The sequence below is a fragment of the Dendrobates tinctorius genome, unplaced genomic scaffold, assembly GCF_039654945.1.
Source record: "Dendrobates tinctorius isolate UK_male_01 unplaced genomic scaffold, ASM3965494v1 ptg000222l, whole genome shotgun sequence".
Lineage (NCBI taxonomy): Eukaryota > Metazoa > Chordata > Amphibia > Anura > Dendrobatidae > Dendrobates > Dendrobates tinctorius.
In genome coordinates, this window is record NW_027361889.1 from 2,487,726 (window position 1) to 2,512,760 (window position 25,035).

At 41.6% G+C, this 25,035-nt stretch overlaps 1 protein-coding gene across 5 annotated transcripts in view; it reads left to right on the top strand.

The window, feature by feature from the left end:
• The window catches only part of IL21R (interleukin 21 receptor), a 60,054-nt gene extending 42,174 nt beyond the window's left edge, over positions 1–17,880 (top strand). For all 5 annotated transcript variants that reach the window (XM_073555183.1, XM_073555182.1, XM_073555181.1 and 2 more), the window contains 6 exons: positions 757–941; positions 1,221–1,366; positions 1,453–1,657; positions 6,518–6,614; positions 7,963–8,047; positions 14,850–17,880. In XM_073555183.1, the coding sequence (XP_073411284.1) occupies positions 757–941; positions 1,221–1,366; positions 1,453–1,657; positions 6,518–6,614; positions 7,963–8,047; positions 14,850–15,563 (1,432 nt within the window). In that variant the 3' untranslated portion in view covers positions 15,564–17,880. The remainder of the gene's footprint in view (positions 1–756; positions 942–1,220; positions 1,367–1,452; positions 1,658–6,517; positions 6,615–7,962; positions 8,048–14,849) is intronic.
• Positions 17,881–25,035: the final 7,155 nt, after the last annotated feature.

Consider the following 25,035-nt stretch of genomic DNA (forward strand, 5'->3'; position numbering starts at 1 on the left):
CACCAACAGGTCATGTTTTCAGGATTTCCTTAGTATTGCACAGGTGATGGAATTAATGCTTGAGCAGGTGTTGAAATTATACCCTGTGCAATACTAAGGATATCCTGCAAACTTGACCTGTTGGTGGGTCTTGAGGACTGGAGTTGAGAAACACTGTTCTAGTGGATATGGAGGCCTCCTGACTTTCCGGCCAAACCATGATTTTGGGGGAGATAAGGGCGCTTTGAATTTAATTTCCAAATACTTTTGTTCTTTAGGCAAATAAGCCACTGACAAATGAGTCTGGCAGTGACTTGCTCCAATAGAGTGCACATTAACGCTTGGCCGAGCATTCATGGATGTGGGAAGTCAGAAGAGATAGCTGTCAGCCAAACAAGCATTTGACTGACAGTTATCTAAGTTGCATGGCCACCTATACCACTCAACTGATCTAAATCGAAGCTGCGGCATAACTATAATAAATCTTTTGAGTTGTTCCTAAAATGTTCTGTTCTTATTATTGTCATGGGATTATAGCGGTTGCCTTGAATTAGAAATCATGGCTGATTTCTTCTTAAAACAAGGTTACACCTCACCGCAGGTTCTTTGGGGTATCGCGGTTTATCACCATTCCCTTTAATGGAGCTCAGCTGCAATACCAGACCCAATCCTTGGACAAGGGTGGCGCTATTACGGGAGATGGCAGACATTTTTTTTCTAAATCTTTAATATTTAGTATGATGTTGAAGAATAAATTGCTTCTTTCTTTCTTCAAAGGACTTTTGAAGAGTTATATGAAACGTGTATTCTGGTAGAGTGCGAGAAGAAACATGAATACATTTGTAATATTGATATGGAAGACTTCTCCGTAGATGGCAATTGCACACTAACCATAACAACCAATATCAATGGACGATACCATTCAAATCAAATCTGCAAACTTTTCATGATAGGTCACCACTGTAAGTTATGCCAGTGTTTCCATTATAGTAAACGGAGTTGTTTGAGACCATTTTGGGGAAAAAAAACGAGACCAATATCAATCAATCTGGTAATGCAGTATTAACTTGAATGAGAATAAGCAGCAATACCAGACACAGCTTATGGTCAAACATGGCGCTATTCCTGGAAAAATGGCCCGTTTTTTGTTAATTAAGACAATGTCTTTCAATATGACTAAGATGTTGTAGACAGTGTTGTAAAAAAGAAGATTATCATTAAATGTTATCCTTTTTCAACAGTCAAGCCAGTCCCACCATTCAATCTCACAATTTCTCTTTGTGAAAACTATAACATTTCCTGGGAAACTTACTATGATAACCATTTCATGAGAGGTGGGGAACTTGCCTATGAGTTGAGCTACAAGAAGGATGAAGAGTCATGGCTGGTAAGAAAATGTATCTACTCTCAAGTCAACAGGTCATTGAATACTGGTAAAGATATCTCTATAGTCCTTTATGTGTTTTTTTTTAGGACCAAAAGACTATCCAAGTCCTTGAAGATGACAAAAATGTGGTTCTTCTGAGGTCATATTTTCAACCTAGTGAACAATATGTAGCCAGGATCCGAGCTCACCCTAGGAGAACATCTATATATCGTGGCCACTGGAGTGAATGGAGTGACATGGTCTCCTGGACAACCCCAAAAGATGATTTGAAGGCTTTACCGCCAACAGACGGTATGAAGACTTTATTTCGTGTCTTGAGTGCTGTTGTAGATCATGAAAAAAAAGATTTTATAGTTGGTTTTATGGTGGAAGGGCAGAGCATATGCAACTTTTGGAAAGGTTTTTCAGAATAAATATTTATTGGTTGGTGTACAAAGAAATGTGACCATTTATGAAATGTCAGACACTGGTTCTCCCTTTCCTTAAATTAGGAGATATACTTATCCTACTTATTCAAGACAAAGGTTTCGCAAACCCGAATGGTGTGGTCTTTAGCAAGTTGTCCACCTGGTCCTTCAGAACCTTGTTAGATTGTTGAAGAGGACCCTCATTACCCTCTTACTAAAGATGTTGACAAGATGTTGGGTCAGATTGGCCAAACTTAATAATATGTATCTTAACTTTGTTCTAAAATTGGTGCTGATCTACATTGGGTGCATAGACTCTTCCTGCTTTACACAAAAAAAAGTTAGGGGTTAAGTGTGTGGATGCGAGACTGGGATGTTGGAACATAGGTTATTTAAGGGATGGTTTCCAGCCAGTCTGGGTCAGCTGCAGAGAGCATGTACAATGAACAGGAGTTAAAGAGGATAAATTGTCTCTGTGACAGCTCGAGAGCAATAGACTGCTATTAAGAGAAAAAGATGACGACCACCCTGACAGAGTGTTCCCGAGTAGAGAAAAGAGATGGAAAAGGAGGGCAAGTACATGCCACCTGACGTAGTAGTTATATAGGGAGTGAGTGACGAGTGTCAGCCACTTAAGGTAGAAGGGAAATAAAGCCAGGTGGGGAAGGCTACAACCTAGGAGAAAAGTGAGTAGAAAAGTAACATAAGGATTAGGGCCTGATATGCAGATAAGGGGTGTCTAGAGCTTTTCCAGGAGAGGACAGAGTGAAAGAGTGAACCTCACTGAAAAGCCAGAAGGTTGGGCCACAAAGAAAGGTTGGACTGCAGCGAGGTGTTAGTCCGTTGTACACTGAAGTAGGGTGTGTGCGTGAGGGTGAGCCCGGAAATAAACTGTAAACAATTGTACTCAAAAGTTTGTAAGTGAAGTGGATTTTGTTGGAAGAAAATTAACAACTATTATGAACTGTTACCATGTCATGCGGCTTCTTGTTGAGGCCTCCATTGTTGTCTTGATCACATAGGGTATCTCAACATCGGGTGCACTCCATACACATCACCAGTATTATGTAACATGTCTAAAACTGATCAAGCACTAAAGAGTCAACATTTAGACCTGTCATGATCTGAAGTGATCTGACAGTTTTAAATCACTGGGTGAACTTTTTTTACTTTGGAAAGTTCCAAGGTGTCTTGACTGTCCCCGGTGGTGGTTTTGATATTGCACTTTGGGTTTTTGTGCACTTAATTAGGTATTAGGTGTGACACCCTATAAAGGTGTGCTAGAGGTGTGCAATCACTGCCTGTGATATTGTGTTCACTCTGTTTTTGGAGAGCCTGGATGAAGGATGGAGCTGGTGAGGAGTCCTGCGCAGCTTAGCCAGGGGGGATGTGTTTCAGCTATGGTGTCTGGACGAAGGGCTGGCATGGCGTGGTGGAGTCGCAGTGATGGTGTCAGCGGGAAGTGTCTGCATGGGCTGGTGGAGTGGCGACTATGGAGAGTGGCACTCACCATGTGGGACTTGGCCGCTGAGCTGGACTCAAGCATGCTCGACTTCGTGTCAGCAGCTGAACTCATCCTTGGGACTCTGGTTCTAAGCAGCTGCAACTGGTGTTGGACTCTGCTCTAAGGCTGCACTAAGGTGAAGGATCCTGTTATGGTGATGGATCCGGGTGGAGGAGAAGACGCACGCAGGTGGTGGGCTCTGTTGCTAGGAGCGCACGCAACAGAGTAAAAGCTAAGTGGTGTTTCCCCTGTATTGTCTCTTTCCTCATGTGTGTTATTAGTGCAGTGGTGGGATTAGTTTCCGCACCGACCTATTCCCTAGTGAGGGTTTAGGGTCAGGGTGAGCTAGGGCGTTGAGGTACGCGTGCGGCGCCCGGTGCGAAACCGGCATAGGGAACGTTAGGAGTGCAGGGACACTGGCTCAGGGGAGCTCAGGAGGTCTCCAATTCCCTTTTCCCTATTGCAGGGCCCACCATTGTTAAAGTTTCCCAGGTTCCCCCTTTATTATTTAAATGCGCCTTACTGGAGGCGGGGTTTCCAGATTTATTGTATAACGTGTAATACCAAAATTCGCCAGGTGGAGGCGGCGTATCCACCTGCACGTTTTTATTATTTAAATGCGCCCCACTGGAGGCGGTGTATCCAGGGTCACGTGTGTTATGGGTTCGCCTTGTGGCATCATCTGCGTCCTGACACACGTGACCATGACATTATCACAGGCCCTACAGTTTTTTTTTTTCTGGTGCGCTTTGGCCATGTGGAGACCGCTGAGTAATTGCTGCCGGGCCTCACTGAGGTGAGTGGGGAGCGGCAAGGTGTTTAGTGCCGCTGCAGCAGCAGTTATCAGGGTCTGGGGCCTCTGCTCAGCTAACCAGAAAATAAAAAAAAAAAAAAAATGGCGGCTTTGGCAAATTGCGGGTCTGGCAAAAGCCCCTGGAGTCGCTGCTGGGGAGCGGGACTTGCTCATGCACGTGGGTGTACCCAGGCAGGTGGGAGGAATGGTGCCCCACGGAGCTGCTTGGTGTTCCCCGAGGTGAAGGGGTGCGTTCCAGTGATGAGCAGACTGATGTAGAGTCCGCGGGGTTTACGCCAAATCTTCAAATACCACCGTAGAAGCCGCCCCTCCTGGTCGTGTGGAGGCGGCCAGTGAGTGTATATTTCCTCCATATGCGTTCCCTCTCCTCCTGGTGTGAGCAGCAGGTGTGCTGCGGGGGAGTAGGGACAAATCTCTACCCTCGCCATTAAACCAACCCTGGGAGGCGCAGTCCTCATGGTGAAAGGGTTGGAGGGTGGTGTCCCTTGGTGAATAGTGGGGGTGTGAGTGTGTTGACACAGGGGGACGCCTCTGTGTCCAGAGTGAGTTCACCAAAATTATGACAAACGAATGTGTGCAATAAACGTTCAGGTCCGGACCTGTGTGTGAACGAGCATGTATGGGTGCCACCAAAAAACATCCTGTGGAAGTGTGTTGTGGAGACTGATCAGCTCATAGCAAACAAACATACACATACATAAACTCGTTCCCCAGGTCGGCGCTGTGGAGATGAGTGGTGCCTCCAAAATGAACTTTATTGCCAATACCAGCGGTGCGTTTGTCATAAACCTGAAGTGTCAGGTAATGTGGGGTGAACTCAGGGTCTGGGCGTCCCCGCTGTAGGTGTTTCCCTAATGAGGGGTGGTCTTGAGGGTCCAGAGGCCCCTCATTAAGGAGGGGGTACTGTCATGATCTGAAGTGATCTGACAGTTTTAAATCACTGGGTGAACTTTTTTTACTTTGGAAAGTTCCAAGGTGTCTTGACTGTCCCCGGTGGTGGTTTTGATATTGCACTTTAGGTTTTGTGCACTTAATCATGTATCAGGTGTTACACCCTATAAAGGTGTGCTAGAGGTGTGCAATCACTGCCTGTGATATTGTGAGTGTGTGTTCACTCTGTTTTTGGAGAGCCTGGATGAAGGATGGAGCTGGTGAGGAGTCCTGCGCAGCTTAGCCAGGGGGGATGTGTTTCAGCTATGGTGTCTGGACGAAGGGCTGGCATGGCGTGGTGGAGTCGCAGTGATGGTGTCAGCGGGAAGTGTCTGCATGGGCTGGTGGAGTGGCGACTATGGAGAGTGGCACTCACCATGTGGGACTTGGCCGCTGAGCTGGACTCAAGCATGCTCGACTTCGTGTCAGCAGCTGAACTCATCCTTGGGACTCTGGTTCTAAGCAGCTGCAACTGGTGTTGGACTCTGCTCTAAGGCTGCACTAAGGTGAAGGATCCTGTTATGGTGATGGATCCGGGTGGAGGAGAAGACGCACGCAGGTGGTGGGCTCTGTTGCTAGGAGCGCACGCAACAGAGCAAAGCTAAGTGGTGTTTCAACTGTATTGTCTCTTTCCTCATGTGTGTTATTAGTGCAGTGGTGGGATTAGTTTCCGCACCGACCTATTCCCTTAGTGAGGGTTTAGGGTCAGGGTGAGCAAGGGCGTTGAGGTACGCGTGCGGCGCCCGGTGCGAAACCGGCATAGGGAACGTTAGGAGTGCAGGGACACTGGCTCAGGGGAGCTCAGGAGGTCTCCAATTCCCTTTTCCCTATTGCAGGGCCCACCATTGTTAAAGTTTCCCAGGTTCCCCCTTTATTATTTAAATGCGCCTTACTGGAGGCGGGGTTTCCAGATTTATTGTATAACGTATAATACCAAAATTCGCCAGGTGGAGGTGGCGTATCCACCTGCACGTTTTTATTATTTAAATGCGCCCCACTGGAGGCGCTGTATCCAGGGTCACGTGTGTTATGGGTTCGCCTTGCGGCATCATCTGCGTCCTGACACACGTGATCATGACAAGACCATTTCATTTTAACTGTCAGCATCACTTGTGACCTCAAAGAGCAAAGAGACCCAGAATGAAGGTAGAAATCCATGGATCAGTGGATCAGTCAATTTGTCATGTTGAAGGTTTTTTGGGTCAATGTCCGTTACAGTTGTTCCAACTCTTGGAAATACGTAACATGCTGCATCAATCTCTGTGAATTCAGATAGTCTATGATTCTAGAGGACAATATTTACTTACCACATCAACGAAATCTGAATTGGAGGACAAAAAGTGAACAAGCTTTGCGAGCCCACTCTCGTTTTTTGCACTTCAAATATTTGTGAATAATTTCCTAAATATTTCTTGAAATTTTTATTTTTAGTTCATAAAATTCTTGGATGATCTCTAAATTATTGATATTAAAGTTCTTGTTTTATTCATTTTCAGATCAACACATCAAAATCCAAATCGGGGTGATTTCAGGAATAATTGCCATATTGGCATTCCTGGGGATTGTTCTGACGTGTTTCCGATATACACCGCCGTAAGTCCATCTTGTTTTGCACTGATATTTATACATTTTGAAGGATATTTTTTTTAATTTGATAGAGTTAACTATATATGTTTAATATTGGTCCAATATGCAGGAAGCTTCCGAGGCACCTCCAATTTCATTTTTCAATGCTTTATTGTGGAGCAGAAATCAAGATAATAATTGTTATATGTGCTTAAGTTCTCCATAATAAAATACTGAAAAATGTATTTGGCTGTGCCATGGACCCTTTTTTTGCATTTTGGACTTCTATGGTGGCTCAAGGTAGAACTCAACCACAAGTTGGCAATCTTCATCTTTACAAGATGGTGTGTCTAGTACGTACCATAGTGATGTATCCTGTAGATGCTATAGACATTGTAGAGAGGGGAACTGCACAATGACCATTGAAAGATCTCCAAAGATGATGGGAAGATGTGGTAGAGAGACCACCAAATGGAGGAGCTCTTTTAAGATATAGCTATGGTGCCCCTCTCTCGTTTTGCACCTATATACTGCAGATTAGCTCCAACTCTCTTCAACAGCTGGCAATGACTTATCGGTGGAGGATATGCTAATAATATAAATATGGATTTTCCCATGGATAGGTCATCAATCTAAATATGGTAGACAAACTTCTTTTAAAGAGATGTGATCATTTCTAAAAATGTCCTAGCATTTCTATGGCAAGTATGTTTTAGGTAGTCCAGCGGTAGCAGTTGACCTAATTTCTAAGTGGGTCCAATGGCTCCATTAACACAAGACAGCAGTGCTATGAATAATATAATAGTTGGGCGATACTATTATAGATTATGAATTGGTCCATGAGCTTCAAGATGCTCCACCTCATTTCCTCATTTCAAGTGGCCATAAGTCTCAACTTAGGGCCGTATTATGGCTGCATCATCCAGATTCCCTCCCGTTGCTTCCACTGATCCAAATTTGATGGTGGTGATAGAGGGAGAAGGTTCTTCAACAATATAGGTACTCATCTGTACAAAACAATTCTCAAGGATACACAAGATCGACAGCCATCTCGTGTGTGTATAGGGGGGTCTTCCAATTTTCCCCCCAACAGATGATGTTTGGGGAGAATATGATTGGGCAAGTTGAAATTTCATGAACCGATCAGATGAGAGTGGCAACGACTTTCTCAAATTATCTCGTTGAAGACACATGAACTCTTGGCCGGGCACTTCTGTATGAGAGTCAGGAGGGTAACCTGTCTGGCGGCAACCCAACGTTTTGCCGAAATTTATCTCATGTATGGGCAGCTTTAGACAGACATGATCACTCATAACATAAATGTGAAGCTTTCATGTTCATTACTCAGATTTCCTGTTTCTGTTTTTATCATCAGCATGTGGAAGAAGGTGTGGGTGGTGGTCCCTGACCCCGAGCCCTTTTTTAAGCCACTTTACAAAGGACATCACGGAGATTTTAAGGTATAAATAAATCTATTTTTTTGCTGTTTGTAACCATTTTGTATTACAAGCCAATTACTGTTAGCGCTATGAATAGTGTTATGAATTGAATATGTGTAGGAGTTGTGGAGACATGTGGGAACGCATGGCCGCCCAGAGTTACGGTGGAAATTACATTCTGCTCATCTCTGTAGTAAATATCTCAGCTCTGCGTGAAGAAGTCAAGAAAACATGTGACCTGGGAAAACTCTAGTTTTACTTCCCCATTAGACTTGTGTAATGCTGGATGCTTGTACAGATTGCAGCAACCCTATAGTATTGGTATTTTCTATATGTCACCCTGGTGAACCACAGCGTCACTTAAAGGAATTGTATTGAATTAGAAAAGCAAGTGTAAGCAAGTACCAGCTAGAAAATGATCCAGCTGATTAGGATTTTGATTTGTCATGTTGGATTTTGGTGTGACGATGGGAGGTAAGACTTGTCTTATGGTGCTTTGTTCAGGAGCACACGGCTCCCCTGTCTCTCAGCTTCCTGTTTGCTGGAGGGCAGTGCAATCCTGAAGATTGACAGTTCAGGCTGCCCCTGGGAGAAGCACAAGGGCATTGAGACTAGCCACATCCAGCGATCTTGCCAGCGTCAGAGCATCATTTGCAAGCTTTATAGCAAGTAGCGTGCTTGCAAGCATGCTTTCCTTGCCTAGGAGACATCTCAGGTGGCTGGTAAGCTTGGCATCAAGCCGTGCACTGCAGAATTAAAAATCCCTTTGTCCCTGAGAACATAGAGGATTTTTAATAAGAATTGAAAAGACTTGTTTTTGGGTTGCCAAGGCTGATGAATGACCCACTTTGTCCACCTGTGAAGCCCAGCCTGTGGCTGGGCTTCTTAGGAGAATGTCATGTTGTCTACATACTGCAATACAGTTTTACTATGGCTTATAGAACAAGGTTCAAGTGCCCTAAGGAGAATAAAAAAATAAAAAAGAGTTTTTAACAATATGAAAAAAAAATACATAAAAACTCAAATCACCAGTTTTCCTCCAGTTTTTTAATAATAAAGAAATATAATAAATAAGCAAATTTGGAGTAGGAACCAGGATGGAGCTAGGAGGTCTACCACGTCATGAGCTTTGGGTGACTTTGCCTGGGACAGTGGATTTAGATCGAGGGATATGGTAGGAAAATGAATTTTTGCTGTCCATTCTAGTAGTGTAGCAATTTCACAAATGGTAATGTGTATTAAGAACTACTGAAAGGACAACCACTGCAAAAAGTAAAAGTCCTATCTATCAAAATGTAAAATTAATTATCTTGAACAGTACTGAGAGAAAAATAGAAATGCCTGAACTGTGGTTTTTTATGGCCATGCCTCCCTAAAAAATTGCAATAAAAAATGAGCAAAATATTGTGTACAATTTAATAGTATCAATAAAAATATCTGTTTGCTGCACAAAAAAACCCAAGCCCTCGCCCAGTTCCATTGACAAAAAAATGAAAGTTACAGGTCTGAGAAAATAGCCACAATTTTATTTTCTTTTTAGAACATTCAGATTTTCTTTTTTTTTCTGTATATAAAAAGAAATATAGACATCTTTGGTATCACTGCAGTTGTAATTGACATGGAGAATCATGTTTCCTAGTGATTTTTTACACTCAATTAACACCGTAAAAACAAAACCCAAAAAACAATGGCGGAATTGTGGTGTTTTTTTGCCATTTCATAGCACATTGGAATTTTTTTAAACTTTTTTTTATGGTAAAATTCAAGGTTTCATTCAAAACTTAAACTTGTCTCACGAAAAAAAAACAAACAAGCTCACATATGGCTACATTGCTGGAAAAATAAAAAAAAATGTCATGGCTCTTGAAAGAGGCAGAGGAAAAAAACAGCCGTGTAAAAATGAAAAATTGCTTGGGAGTGAAAGGGTTAATGACAGCAGATTGTTTGTAAGTGATCATAAGATAGAAAGAAAAAAAAGATGTTTAATTTCCTGCTATTTCCTGTCATTACCAAGAAAAACCTAACCAAGGTAGATCCGAAACCAGGCAGATTGCAATTTTTGCATCTCTCCAGTACAGCGGCTCTGCTTCTACATCCTGGGGCCGGGTGCATGCGCCAGACTTGATGATGACTTGCAAATTAGAATGTGTAAATAATGTAATTACATGAAGATTGTCTTATACTAGATTAAGGCCCGATGCGATAGTGATGTAGCGTTGACCATGTGTTGTGCGGCACTGTGAGCAGCACACCTTGAGAAGGAGATGTGGTGAACAGCCATCCCGCCTATCTCTTTAGCTGTTCACAAAAACCCAGCCCTGATAAAAGAGGAAATAACATATCTCAGCAGCAAATATGAAGCTGGACCTTGACATCCGGGTTTATATCACCAAATGAAAGAATTTTGATGATACACATCTCCCCTCTTATACTTAATGACAATTTTGATTTTCTTTACAACGTAAGCGTTGTTCGTTTGCGGTAGCGGTATCGAGAATGTAAAGTTGGGCAAATGCGCGTTGTTGGTCATCTGAAGGATGTAGTGTTCCAGTTCTATGATAGATCTGGCCATGTATGCGGATACAGTATGGGCCATATCCAGGAGGTGGTGAAATATTTGCACCCATGGAGGCAAAAGCAAAGGAACTGTTAATACTTCGAATATTATCCATGAAATTTTTTCTAAATTCATTTTGCCCTTTCAGCAAACGTGTAAAGACATCAGGATATTGTAGTATGGGTACATGGACTTTACCCTTCTGACAGCAGAGCGTAAAGTTGTTATCAGAAGGTATCTCTGCTACAAAATCCAAAGCTTGGCAATGCTCACATACATGGGTCATGTCACCACAGCTGTGTTCAGTAATACTATTTTCATCATTAGTGAAAATGTGAGGTTGTAGTAGAAGTGCATGTCCAAACGGGGGGTTGCGCCTAGTTTTGAGACCAACGTATATTTGTCTTGGTTGCACTTTCTGCGGGCTAACTGTTGCAGCTTGCATGTGAATAAACTGTGCGTCGGTATTGACTAATGGTGGTATTGATAGGGCAGAAACAGATTGCTGATTAGTTATGTCAGTGAACGGCATATAAGATGAAGTGTGGTAGTAACGTGTTCCACATGCTCATGTGGAAGCATCTTGTTGTGAGTCTACTAATAATGATGAGGAAGAAGCCGTCTGTTGTCGGCGGTGACGGCGTGCATAGGCTTCTTCAGCCAATCTAATGGATTTAGAGTTAGGGGATTCGTGTGTGAGACGACGGCGTTTATAAGCCTTAATCTTCTCAAGGCGATGGTGTTTTTCCTCAGGAGTCTCATTAGCACGGCGTTGTTTTTGACGTAGTGCTAAAGTTGCTTTCCTTTCACTGGCATTGGCATACTTTTTGGTATGACTCATGTTGGCACAGGTAAAGGAGTCTATTTGGCAGTTATCTGGCAGTGAAGAAGGCGTCCTGGAGTGTTGTAGTGTAAACGGATACTTATAGTACTTATAGTGTTCTTATAGAAGTGGGGTACAGCAAAACAGGGCATATAAATGGCGTGAGATAAATGACTTATTAACTGGTCGAGGCTGATTCGCTATGACGTTTACCCCATGTGCAGGGCACTGCATTAGCTTAGGTATCCATGGTTATGGGCACTCATATAGTGACAGTTAGTTATTAGTGACTAGTAAACTGCTTGGATGCTCGGCACCAGAATCGAACATTTTGGAATGCTCAAATGCTCAGCACCAGAATCGAACACTTTGGAATGCTTGGATGCTTGGTAGCAGAATCGGACACTTTGGGATGCTCGGATTCTCGGTAACTCAATCGGACACTTAGGAATGTTCGGATGCTCGGCACCAGAATCAAATACTTTGGAATGTTCGGATGCTCGGTAACTGAATCAGACACTTTGGAATGCTCAGATGCTCGGTACCAGAATCGGACACATTGGAATGTTCGTATACTCGGCTCCCGAATCGAACACTTTGGAATGCTCGGTAACTGAATTGAACACTTTGGTATGCTCGGTAACGGAATCGGACACTTTGGAATGTACGGATGCTCGGTAACTGAATTGGACACTTTGGAATGCTCGGTAACTGAATCGGACACTTTGGAGTGTTCGGATGCTCTGCTCCAGAATCGAACACTTTGGAATGCTCGGTAACTGAATCGAACACTTTGGAATGCTCGGATGCTCGGTAACTGAATTGGACACTTTGGAATGCTCGGATGCTCGGTAACTGAATCGGACACTTTGGAGTGTTCGGGTGCTCGGCTCCAGAATCGAACACTTTGGAATGTTCGGTAACTGAATCGGACACTTAGGAATGTTCGGATGCTCGGTAACTGAATTGGACACTTTGGAATGCTCGGATGCTTGGCACCAGAATCGAATACTTTGGAATGCTCGGAGAGAGAGATAACAGTATTGTTAAGGAATAAGAGAAATGATGCCACCACAGAAAAATATAGCATATTCCCTTCTACACCCTAATTCTCCCTGCTTCTGCATGTCCACCATCCTCTCCCTCTGGGCTTGACCCTTAGCGATTTTTCCTATATCACAGCGCTCCGTAAATATGGAAATTCAAATCCCTTACCACTACATACACTATTACAATAGCTACTGCGCAGGAGCCGGCATCCCCTGTAACCTCAGGACCCGAGTACTCGAGCACCATGCGATGCTCTACACGCGATCGAGTATCGAGCAGTGGCGAACATGCTGGCCCATCACTATTAGTTAACTGTTAGTGGTCGCACCCATGGGTACCTAAGCTACTGCAATACCATGCACATGGGGTAAGGGATGGAGCCAATTAGAAGAACTATACTACATTTCTAATTGTAGATATTTGCTAATATTATTATTACACATGCTACATATTGGGGTAGGATCTTGTAGATTGGTGTACCCCTTTAATGTCAGCTTTTAAAGTTGAGCAAAAAAGGTTCCCCTGGTCTGACAACTGTGGCAGCCAGACCAAGGCAGTCATCACTTCTGCGGCTGGCGTCTTTGGCGCTTCTGGTATTTACTTGTGCGTAGGCCTCACATAATGTTGAGACGTACAGTAAACTCCATAAGCACTCGTGATGCCGGATGCAGAAGTAAAGACTTCCTTGGTCTGGCTGCTGGACAGTATGAAACATTTTGTCAAAATCTACCAAAATGTCACATCTTTTGATGCCATTTGTGGATAGTCCTTTATTGGGCCTCATATATTAGCGTAAACTGCAACAAAAACAATCTAAGTGTTAATTCTTCCAATGCATTGGCAATTGGATAGGCAAGTGGGTAACCTGTGCTTCTCCAGCTGCTTCAAATTGCAACACACTTTTGAGAGCATGAGAGTTTAGGGGCAGAGAGTTATAGTTTCCCAACAGTTACTAGACCACTGGTTGGCATTTTCTTCCATTAAAGAAGCACTCCTCCCATCAAAATTGTTATCCTCTTAATACATTGCATTCATCAGATTATATATCTCTGTGTACTTACAATTGCTCATTTTGCCTTTCTACCCATCTAATTATTTTCTTTTTCGTTAGGTCTATGACATCACGTGATTAATAACTGATGAGTTGAATCTTTCTAAGCTCTATGTAGAAACAGGAGGTCAATTTTCCCTGTATGAGTCATCAGTCACTGCAAAAGTTTCTGGCAGGGAGGAAAGAAGGAGCAGCTGGATCAGGAGTTGAAAAGAGGAATGATAAATGCAGGGAAAATAAACATCCTGTTTCAACATAGAGCAGAGAAAAGAGAAGAATTAGCTAGGTAGAAAGGCAAAATGAGCAATTGTAAGTACACAGTGCTGTAGAATATGATGATTGCAATATATTAAGAGGTTACAATTTTTGATGAGAGTGCATCTTTAAAGTAAAATGAAATTTGCACTGTTTTCTACAGTGAAAAACAAATGCCTCCAACAGCCATGCAACTGATTTTCAATTTTCTCACTAAATCTACACATAACTTGGCTCTCGGGTAACCAACGATACAAGAAATATGCAACATGTTAAAACGAGGGGAATATCTGTGAAATGTACGGTCAGATTATTTCCACCCACAGGGTTAATTATTGTAAATGTCGCCTCACACATACAGTAATTTGATAAAGGATGTGGCTTACCCCAATGAATGTAGATATATGGGCTAAGAGTAAAAAACAAAGTGATCGTATTACAGTAGAGAAAATGTCATAACGAAATAAAGCTAAGGGTAATCAAAGCAAGAATGCAAATGAGAGATATTTAGGTGCAAAGATAAAACCACATTGGGTAGATTGGTACAGTGGGGTCAACGACCATGGATGGTGACAATGCCTGTATAAACAACTAGTGATTCCAATATCACAAACACAAAAGGGTTAACCCTAAATTCTTAATATGCCCAATAATTTGCCATCATGTACTCCTTCCAGTAAGCCATGTTCTATACGAAGCTCTTCAGTATATAAAGAGATTCTACACTTTGGACAATCCCTACTTGTTTGAAGAGTTCAGGGATAACAAAAAGTCCAGCTGTGATTAGTGACCGGCTTTGGTGTTTATTTCCCCCTGTAGCGCCACCTAAAGGACATTGAGAATTACACAGTGTCCATTGAAATCTCTGATTGGTCTGTGTCATGCAAGTTAGGACAGGTCCTCCAGAGTCATAGACTCTCTTTGTAAACGTTCTTCATTCTAGCCAAACATGAGCGTCCTAGATAGGCGACCCACATTTCCCTCTATCGGATAGGTAAAAATAAGTTTTATCACCTAGAAACCTCCTTTAAATTGGGCTTGGCAAGGATTAATAATTTGTTCTTTTCTAATTTTTTTTTTTTCTCAGAGCTGGTTGGGTCCTCATTACATGCCATTTCCACTACTATCTAGTGATGGAGGATCTACATATCCAGAAGTTCTTGAAATTGACGACCATAGTATGAAAAAGCTGTTTCTTTCCAAGACAAGCGTAACTGAGAAGACCCAACTCTGTAGATTATGTGTCGATGTAAAGGTGAACCCTGGCATGCAATGTGCTCAGTGTAGCACCTCAACTACTACTACCACCACCACTGATGGTTCCACTAAAGAAGAAGACAGGAGTAGAGATTATGGCTACCCTTTCTTTAACATGTCAGATCACCTCCTAGGTCAGGCATCAAATCCACAAAGTTCAATAAGTCTGAGGTTTGGTCTTCATGAAGATTTTCTAAGATCCAACTTTAATATGTTAAACCTGGTGTCCACACCCCGAGAGGAATGGGAACTGCCTGAATCGCCTTCCCAAGAGGATAACGAGAACGTGTTTTATAATGATGATAATTACAATTCAATGTCTCCTGACTCGGGAAATAGTGGCGACTTTGGCTATCCCAAGATATGCCTGGATATGGACACCATTGACAGTGGTTTTGTAGACTCTGAATGTGGAAGCCCTGTGGACAGTGATTTTGGAAATGGTGACATTCCAACAAAACCACTGAATCCAGATCCTTATAATGGAGAAGATGAAATAAGTGAAAGAAACTACGTCCAGCAATGGGTGCCAACTGCCCGCTAATCACCAGGAACCGGGTTCTTTGTATATAGAGGGTTATATCTGATGTCTTGTACAATGACTAACAATATTGCAAAGTACTTTTTCTTTACTCAAAATGACATTGTTACCCTTAAAATAACGCCAAAGTGTTGACCTTTTGTCTTCTGCTTTGATTTTCATGCAATTTTTTTCTGTCCAATGAGGATGGAGTTATTTTACAGTGGATTCAAAGATGCAAAAATATATAGATTTACAAACAAAATAAAACAGATATTCGAAATATATAATCAAAAGCTGTATACAAAACACAAACAATAAGAGAAATCAAAAGACACATATAAGATATACAAATAAAATATTTAAAAAAATGGAAAAATAAACCTGCATTATACTCCATGATTTCATCTACAGGAGCCCTATTGTAAATTGCAAAGTTACAGTTTTCATCAAGTAAGAGTAGACTTAGTTATGCGTTCCTTGCCTTTTGTCTAACCAGTGCTATGGTTCATCGGTATGCAAATGAGCTGAATACTTTGGAATGTCTTTGTCCTGGGTTATCTGGATGAATTATATAATTGAAATAGTTAAACCCAACAAATCTAACTCTTACTATACAGCATCTGCCTGTATTGAGCTGTAAAGTGCCTCAGTAATCTACTGCAAATGTGAAAGGTCGGGACTTACAATTAAAAACTATTTATCTTGATGCTATGTGGCATGATTCATTTGGACGCTATTTGACACGCTGTATCTGGACACTGTGGCACGGTATAGCTAGCCACTATGCGTCACAGTGAATCTGGACGCTTCATAGCGCATTATTTCTGTACGTTATGTGGCACGGTATTTCTGGATACTATATGGCACAGGATATCTAGTCACTATGTGGCATGCTGTATCTGGAAGCTTTGTGGCCCAGCAGGATATCTAGCCACTCTGTGGAACAGTGTACCTGGATGCTACGTGGCACAAGATATCTAGCCACTATGTAACATGGTGTATCTGGACACTATGTGGCACGGTACATCTGGACGCTTTGGGGCACCGTGTATTTGGACGCTATGTGACACAGTACCTCTAGCCGCTATGTAACATGGTGTATCTGGACACTATGTGGCACGGTACAGCTGGACGCTTTGGGGCACCGTGTATTTGGACGCTATGTGACACAGTACCTCTAGACACTTTGTGGCTCGGTGCATCTGGACGCTATGTGACACAGTACAACTGGACGCTATGTGGCACAGTGTATCATCTCTAAACGCTTATTTGTCTACTTTCTTACGAAGTAAAGGGAGGGTGCATTAAATGTATTTTGTTTAGATGTTTACTATACTTTCGGGTGTGATGTTCTAGCAGTCAGGAAACCAAGTCAAAAAATTTACAACCACAATATACCGGGTGACTTATTGTTTATGTACCTGCATGAAGAAGCAAGAAGACTATGGATGGATGAAGATCTGTTGTTGATCAGCACATTATATGTAATTGTTACACATAGACTTTAATTATGTGCTCCTGTGTCACGTGATCTCCCGTCTGACCACCAGAACTGTACACGCTCTCAAATGTAGCCAAGAGGTCAGTCACTGATTTCTTATGAACTACTGAATGATATTATTATCTATCAAATCCTCAGACACCTGACCTCCTCAAATAAGCTCCACCAGCCTTGTTTCTCTGCATATCCCCCTATGCAACTGAAAATAAAATGTCTGCATTTGCTGATTAATACTACTTGGCTATACTATATGTGTGTGCTTTGTAAAGAAACTTCAGTTTTTCCTATACAATTCAGCTTCTGCCTTCTGCTATAAAAAGAGATGACATGGAGAAACCTATCCCAAGCAGGAGGCAGTGGAGATAGGCTGACGCTGAATCACATATCACACATTAAGACGCTGCAGTGTGAATCAAGGGAAAGCAATCCTGTGTCGCTTATGAAACTCTGCTTCCCTTAGGACAGCAACAAGAACAATGCTAAAAACAATGAATCTAACAAACTAGAACTGCATTACTGCCATAGAAAATACGTGAATACTATATCATATGAAATCTAAAAAACAGAACTGCAATAGTGCTACAGAAGAACAAAGGTACTTAGCACTTAAATTGGCCAATTCATGAGGGTCCAACAGCCAGTGTAAAGACGTACTTCTTTTGTTGGGAACCTAACCTAATATTATGATACCTCTCCTGGTTGCTGTCAGTGTGTCAAGAGTGGGAGAAGAGGGTTGCATTGACAATCCAACACAATGGGCAGCAGTTTGAACACATTTTATAAGTGGTCAAAAACTTGTAAATAACTCATGAAAGAATAAAGTTACATTAAAACCAAGCACACCATTGTTTTTCTTGTGAAATTCTCAATAAGTTTGATGTGTCACATGACCCTCTTCCCATTGGAAAAAAATAAAGTTGGCTCCAAAATGGCCAACTTCAAAATGGCCACGATGGTCACCACCCATGTTGAAAAGTTTTCCACCTCCCATATACTAATGTGCTACAAACAGGAAGTTGATATCACCAACCATTCCCATTTTATTTAGGTGTATCCATATAAATGGCCCACCCTGTAGAGAAAAAAATGCTGGAGTGCTGCTTTAACACCATAATAACCTGTGTTATACCTTTTCTTCACTGGTCACTGTTGGGTGAATGGAGCGGGCTCAGATACCAGCTGTGTTACACAGACAACATCTGCTGTAACAGCAGCATTTGTAGCAAAGCTCCGATCACTTCTGTTAACCATTTGATAATTTCATGTCTGAAAAAAGTCCAATCAAAGTGTAGAATTATTTAAAACGTACATTAAAAAGTAAAAAGGAATAAAAATGAAAACAGCAGAATTGCCATTTTATGGTTGTCAAACTACACTAGAAACATGAGATCTGGGCTAGAAGATCACTACGTATTGTGAATAGCAGATCTTACATTTAGCCTGTATGTTTGTGTCCCATATTAAATGGATTATGTTTCCTTTGGTGCTGAAGAGGTTAACGACCCTTTCTATGCTGGTTAGAAGCTTGCAGCTCCATCTCACAGCTGGTCCTGACCTGGTCATTTCCTCTTCCTAAAGACTCTGGTCAAACCCTCTCTTCCTTGCCAGTAAAGACTTTTCTTCTCAGCTCCTTTGAGACGCTGTGCTTAACTGGAGATCGCTGTTGCTACTGGAGATTGTTGCATGCTGTTTTTGGGTGTATGCTTTCTCATTGTCCTATTCTGATTTGGTTGGTACGTTCCTATCCTTCCCTATATATGTCAATACCTTTTGGTGAGTGTTTTATAGGTTTGCTGCTTTCTGTTATCCCTGTCTGTCTTACGCGTTGATACATCAGCATTTCTGTCCCGGACTTCCTGGGGTAGGGGGGACAGGACAGCTTAGAGAATACTAGGAGAACAGTAAGGCTAGTGGCCCAAACCTCCTCACCTTTAGAGGTAACTTTGGGAGCAGGGATAGTTAGGGCCCCAGTCCTAGAAATGATTCAGGGACCCTTTGCCTAATCACGTCAGCATGACAGTAATTAATAGCTATCAAAATGTTGTTACTTATAAAAAATAGTATATTTAAAAAGAGCATGCAAAAAAACAAGTTCTTACCCAGCTCCATGAATAAAAATATAAAAAAAAGTTATGGGTCTCTGAAAAAGGCAATATAAACAAAAAAATTAAAACGAAATTTCCGAATTTTGTTAACCACTAAAGTATACAATGAAACCTTTTAAAGCTATGATCACACATTGCTTTTTTGCTATTTTTTTTCTGCAGCCAAAACCTGATCACTTGGTAGTAAAAAAAAAAAGCTGCAGTCAAAATACTGTTTTTTCTACTTTTCTTGCTACCTTTTTGCTGCATTTTTCAGGACCTCAAAGTTCAGCTTTGCTTCCATATTGCAAGTGTGAACAATACTAGATGTTAGGCAACCAATACAAGACTTATGTGATACCTTAAAACATTTTTAGAAAAAAAAAAAATTGGATCAAATTATTTTGGGGAAAAAGTTTTTATGCCTGAAAAAAATAGTGATCATTCTGAGCAAAAAAGATGGATTTGTGTATGAAGTACAACAGTGAGGTTAGGTTACAAGACTTCATGAAGAAATACACAATTTCAAATGTAAAAACAGCAGGGGAAGATAAATTGATTGCGCATTGTTAACTCAATGCGTTGGTAGGGCATTGTTTATTTTCACACATTAGTAGGGGATTGTTGACTTTCACACTACAGTGTTCAAGAGCCGTATTGCTCAAAACGCGTATGGTCTCATTACACACCACCCCCTGTCATTGCTGTGCCATCTGAGATGTCTGTTTTGTCATTTTGAATTTTTTAAGGATCATCCAATACAGGGAACTAGATGCAATGTTACAAATGCGCTGCATCTATTTCATTTTTGGGATCAGTGGGGGTCTTAGAGGTTGGATTCTCACCAATCATAAAATAATAAGCCACTACTTTCTGAGAAGGTAATGTTGAAAAAAAAAGTTTCTAAATCTGGCCAATAGGTGGCACTCCTTATTCATAATAGGAATATATGAAAGGAAATAGCTTGTTACTCTTCAGAAACATTGAAGGTGTCAGTTGTCCTGTAGCCTGGAGGTATACAGATATGTACTGATGGTCTCCGATGCTTTCAATTGAGTCTATGAAAATGAAAATCAGGTTAGGTTCACCTTTATACTGTGCTATATGCTGAGCCCTTATGCTGAGGTTTCCATCTTAATTCCTGAGTAATGGGATTCAGTCATTCAGACAAAAACAATAAACGTTCCATTGATAACCAGTCAGACTGTACAACAAAGTCTACACCACTCCACCAGGGACAGTACAATGAATGTACACTCTAAGTTTCAATGACCACATGCTAACTGACTAATTGACCAGCTACAAGGGACAGGATACTGTCTAGACACCAAATCATTGAAAAAAGGATGGGAAATGCTCTTTCCTCCAATGTGAACAACATGCTAGAGGATGCAGACCTTAATATTAACTATTGGGAAAAAGACCGTGCTATTGACCACAAGGTTAGAGACCCCACAAAGTTGAAGACTTCAAGCTTACAGCTTATTGATACTGCTCATATTAATAAGCCAACATGGTGCACTACCCGAATCAATGCAACGCAACCACATTCAACATTCATTGGGACAGTCCCATATTTTGGGAGCCATCCCAGGAGTATGTCCTGACTGCAGCTGTATCCATGTACACAGATAGGGAACCATTGTAAACAAGAGGATTTATACAAAAGTGAATATTAGTGTTATGAAAGACAGATAAACAGATAATCATTGGATCATTGGTTGGCAGAATATATCAGAAGTTTAACTATACTGTACAATGAGAAGTTCCTCGGTGCAGATAGTGTCATTGTCGGAACATGTCAAGCCGAATAGGCATATTTTACGCAGTAATTCTAACAAATACTCACCCATAAATCAGAACGGTCAGGATTGTTACCAAAAGATTCCCTGTTTGTCAATGTGGCGCCCCCAGGACTCCAGGAGTATGGTCGCCACACTGGCTTTGCCTTCCTCCAGGGAAGGGTAATGCCAGGCTTGGAGGCAATGATGGGTCTCTCTCGCAGTCAATCCATATATGCAACACAGTTCCACTCTGGGCCAGCAGGGGAACTCTGAACCAGGGTTAAGGGGAGGAGTGCTCTCTGAGGGCCAGGAGGAGGGGTTAGGTAGTTAGTCTGCGGAGGGTGAAGTGTGCAGACGTGGAGAGAGAAGCTGGAGGTTGAGCTAGGAAGGTGAGCTCCCTCAGCTTGAGAGCGCACGAACTGGAGCCTGGTCTCCAAGGTTGTACGGATACTAACGGTCTTGCAACAGATACCAGAGGGGTACGAGGTTGTAAATGCCCTACTCCCATCTAAGACTTGAGGCACAACAGCAGCTTGAATAGAGCCGGGACTCAGGAGAAAGGAGCCCCCGAGAGAGGCTACAGCTGTCTGCCGTGCAAGTAAGGTTCTTGAGAACATCTGACAGGAGGAACTCTAGAGTAACTAAGTACTGGAGTGCTTCACACCACAAGGCGCTAGGAAGGAGACTGCACAGCCTGTCTGTGCGCGAGAATCCCTGAGTTGCTTCCAGGCTAGCCTGCTCCAATACCATCTGTAATCAGGATCCTGGACTGCAGTTACCAAGTAAAGGTACAGAAATTGCACCCCGCTGTGTCTTGTCTGCTTCCTACCCTGTCGGCACTGCTACATCCATTGCCAACTACATCTACACTGCCCTGGGGCTACAGCTTCACCTGTGGGGAGCTACACCACCTAGGCTGCAACACACCACAAGCCCGAGAGGATCTGTATGCAGCGTCGGCTTCACATCTCACTTGCCGAACACCACAGGTGGCGTCACGAACTATTCCATTAACTACATTCCCCATTACTTTGGCGCCCGGGGCCACGGACCGGGTCACCGCTGCTGTGACACATCCCCCTGACACCGGCCTGGTACCGAGTACCCCACAGCCCTGGGAGGGTGACCCACCTGTCTTTCATAACACTAATAGGCACTTTTGTATAAATTCTAGCTTTGTGGAAATAAAGTTTACCTTTTAAACCATCTAAACTTCAAATCCTCCTGTTTACAATTTCTTTAGTGGTTTTCTCTTTGGCTTATTGTGAAATTTCCATCTATTATGGCGGTTCTATTCACAAATATTATGTATTTGGGTTTTTCATTGCTAATAGAAAGGGAACCATTAGATATCTCCTCCACCAATCAGTTTTTGAAAAGACCGAAAATCTTGCCCATCTTTCGCGTCACGTGACTAGGCAGTGGAGAGCTGAATGCACTTTCAAGGTGTGTGTTGATGTAGCAGAGCTGTGAGTATATCTTTGCGTATTGATGCAGCACAGCTGTGTCAATCTAGTAGAGCTGTGTGTGTTGAGGTAGCAGAGCTTTGTGTGTATGAGAAGCTATTTTGGGGGCGTGTTCTTTTTCAGCTGTGTTGACGCCTGCTTCTGATTGGTCAGCCTCATATAGGGAAATGAAGTAACGTATATGCTCCTAATGAAAACTATCTGACAGCACCCACTTGGAATCATTGATTTATTAGGTGCCAAATATTTTGATTAAAAATATCTCCTCAACGGAAAGGCAAAATTAAATAAAAAAAAATAAATAAAAGTTTTATTCCACTCTGCAGCCACTATTATATTTTGTGTCCAGTTTAACATGAAAAAGTTAGGGAAAGGTGTTTTTTTATTAACATTTTGGTCTGCTTGCAACAAACGACGGCTAAACCAGAGCAGATGCAAGTTGTGGAATCAGCAGCATACTGAAGCGTAATGTGAACAGACTCATGTACAAAATGTACAAAAATAGAGAGGAAAAAAATCTAAAAAAAAAATATTTTTAAAAATGTACATCAATGAAGGTACTTCCTAAAAGTGTTTCACAGTTCATGTGATTACAATCAAAATGTGTTTCCAATAAAAACCCCGTATATGACATGTATAATTATAACATAAAAGTGTAAAGGAAGCTGAGGTCTGACTAACATAAAAGGCACAATATGACTAGTTACTGTCTTCTTGATAGCATTTTGCCACAGCTCTCTACTCTATTTTTAAAGGATATAAACACATTAGTGGGCAATCTCTAATTTGGAACCGTTTTGCTTCTACAACCTCTACGAATCACTGTACATCTTTTAACCCCTTGCCATCTAAGCCAGTTTTTGCCCCATTTTTCAAATCTGACATGTAATAATAATAATTTTTATTTATATAGTGCCAACATATTCCGCAGCGTTTTACAGTTTAAACATCACCTGATGTGATTATAACTTTGGAATGCTACTTCCAATCCCAGTGATTCTGAGGTTTTTTTTTGTGACACTAGTGGTAAATTTAGAAAAATAGAAAAATTTGCCAAATTTATGTCTATATAACATGTAGTGATTCAAAATTAGTTGATAAATATTCACATAAATTTACATTACACCCTGATTATTTTCTAATTAACCTTTTAATTTTTTTTTTTCAAGGATTTTAAAATGGTTAAAAGTATAGCAGTCATTTTTCATTTTTTTTTCAACAAGATTTACAAAATCTTTTTTTTTTTCACAGACCTATTCAGAAGTGAATTTGAAAGTCCTACATGTCCTTAAAACCTTAAAAGTGACGAGGCTTTAAAATCTGCACTACTTGTAGTATTCGAAACATCATTCCGGAAGTTTGTTAACCCTTCAGGTGCTTTGCAAAGTGGAATGAAAACATTAAAAATTACATTGTTTTAATTAAAAAAGTTAGTATATAGTATACTCAAATTTTTCATCTTCACAAGTTGTAAAGAAAAATAATGCACCTAAGACCGGGATCACACATGCGAGAAATACGGCAGAGTCTCGCATGTTAATACCCGGCACTGCCGAGGGCACTCGGATCGGAGCGTGCAGCCGCATAGCAATACATGGAGCTGTACGCTCCGGTCCCGAGTGCTGGCGGCAGTGCCGGGTATTAACATGCCAGACTCGGCCTTATTTCTCGCATCTGTGATCCCGGCCTAATAGTTTGTTACACAATTTATACTGAATGTGGCGATACCCCATATGGGGTCGAAATTTACTGTTTGGCACAGAAGGAAACGAAGGAAAGAGTGCTATTTAAGTTTTGGAGAGCAAATTTGGATGGAATAGATTGTGGATCCGATTTCAACTTTGCAGAGCCCTTGAGGTGCCAAAACAACAGAAGCCCCCAGAAATGACCCCATTTTGGAAACCACATACCTTTCGGAAATCATTTAGGGGTGCAGTGATTATTTTGGACGACAGGTACGGTACTTCACAAAAATTTATAATAATGGGATGCAAAAATGAAAAATGAAGTCGTTTAACTAAAATATTGCCTCAGATTCTTCATTTTTCCAAGGAATAACAGGAGAAATGGCGCATACAATTTGTAATGAAATTTCTCCCGAACACGTCAACAAATGTGGTTACTGTTAGGGCACACGACAGAGCTTGGAAAGAAATCAATGCCGGTTGGCTTTTACAGCGTAAATTTGCCTGAAATAGTTTCACGGGTGACACTAGCACAGCCCCCGAGGTGCCAGAAAAGCAGACCTATCCCAATTTTAGAAGCCGTATCCCTCAAGAAAAACATATAGGGGTGTGGTGAGCATTTTTAAACCAACAGGTATTTCATAGAAATTTATCATGCTGGGATGTGAAAATGAAAAATTGAAAATTTATATATTTTTTTTCCCACTAAAATGAAGTTTAGCCCCAAGTTATTCATTTTGACAAGGTGTAATATGAGCAAATTGAGGCCACATTTTGTAAAGCAATATTTCCAGAACACAGCAATACCCAATATGTGGTCGGGACTATTATTTGAGCACGTGGCAGGGCTCAGAAGTGAAGAAATCCTGTTTGGCTCTTGGACTGCAAATTTGAGAAAATAGTAAGTAGATGCCTCAGTAGAGCATCTGAGGAGTCAGACCAGCAGAAAACCCCCAAAGTGACTCCATTTTGG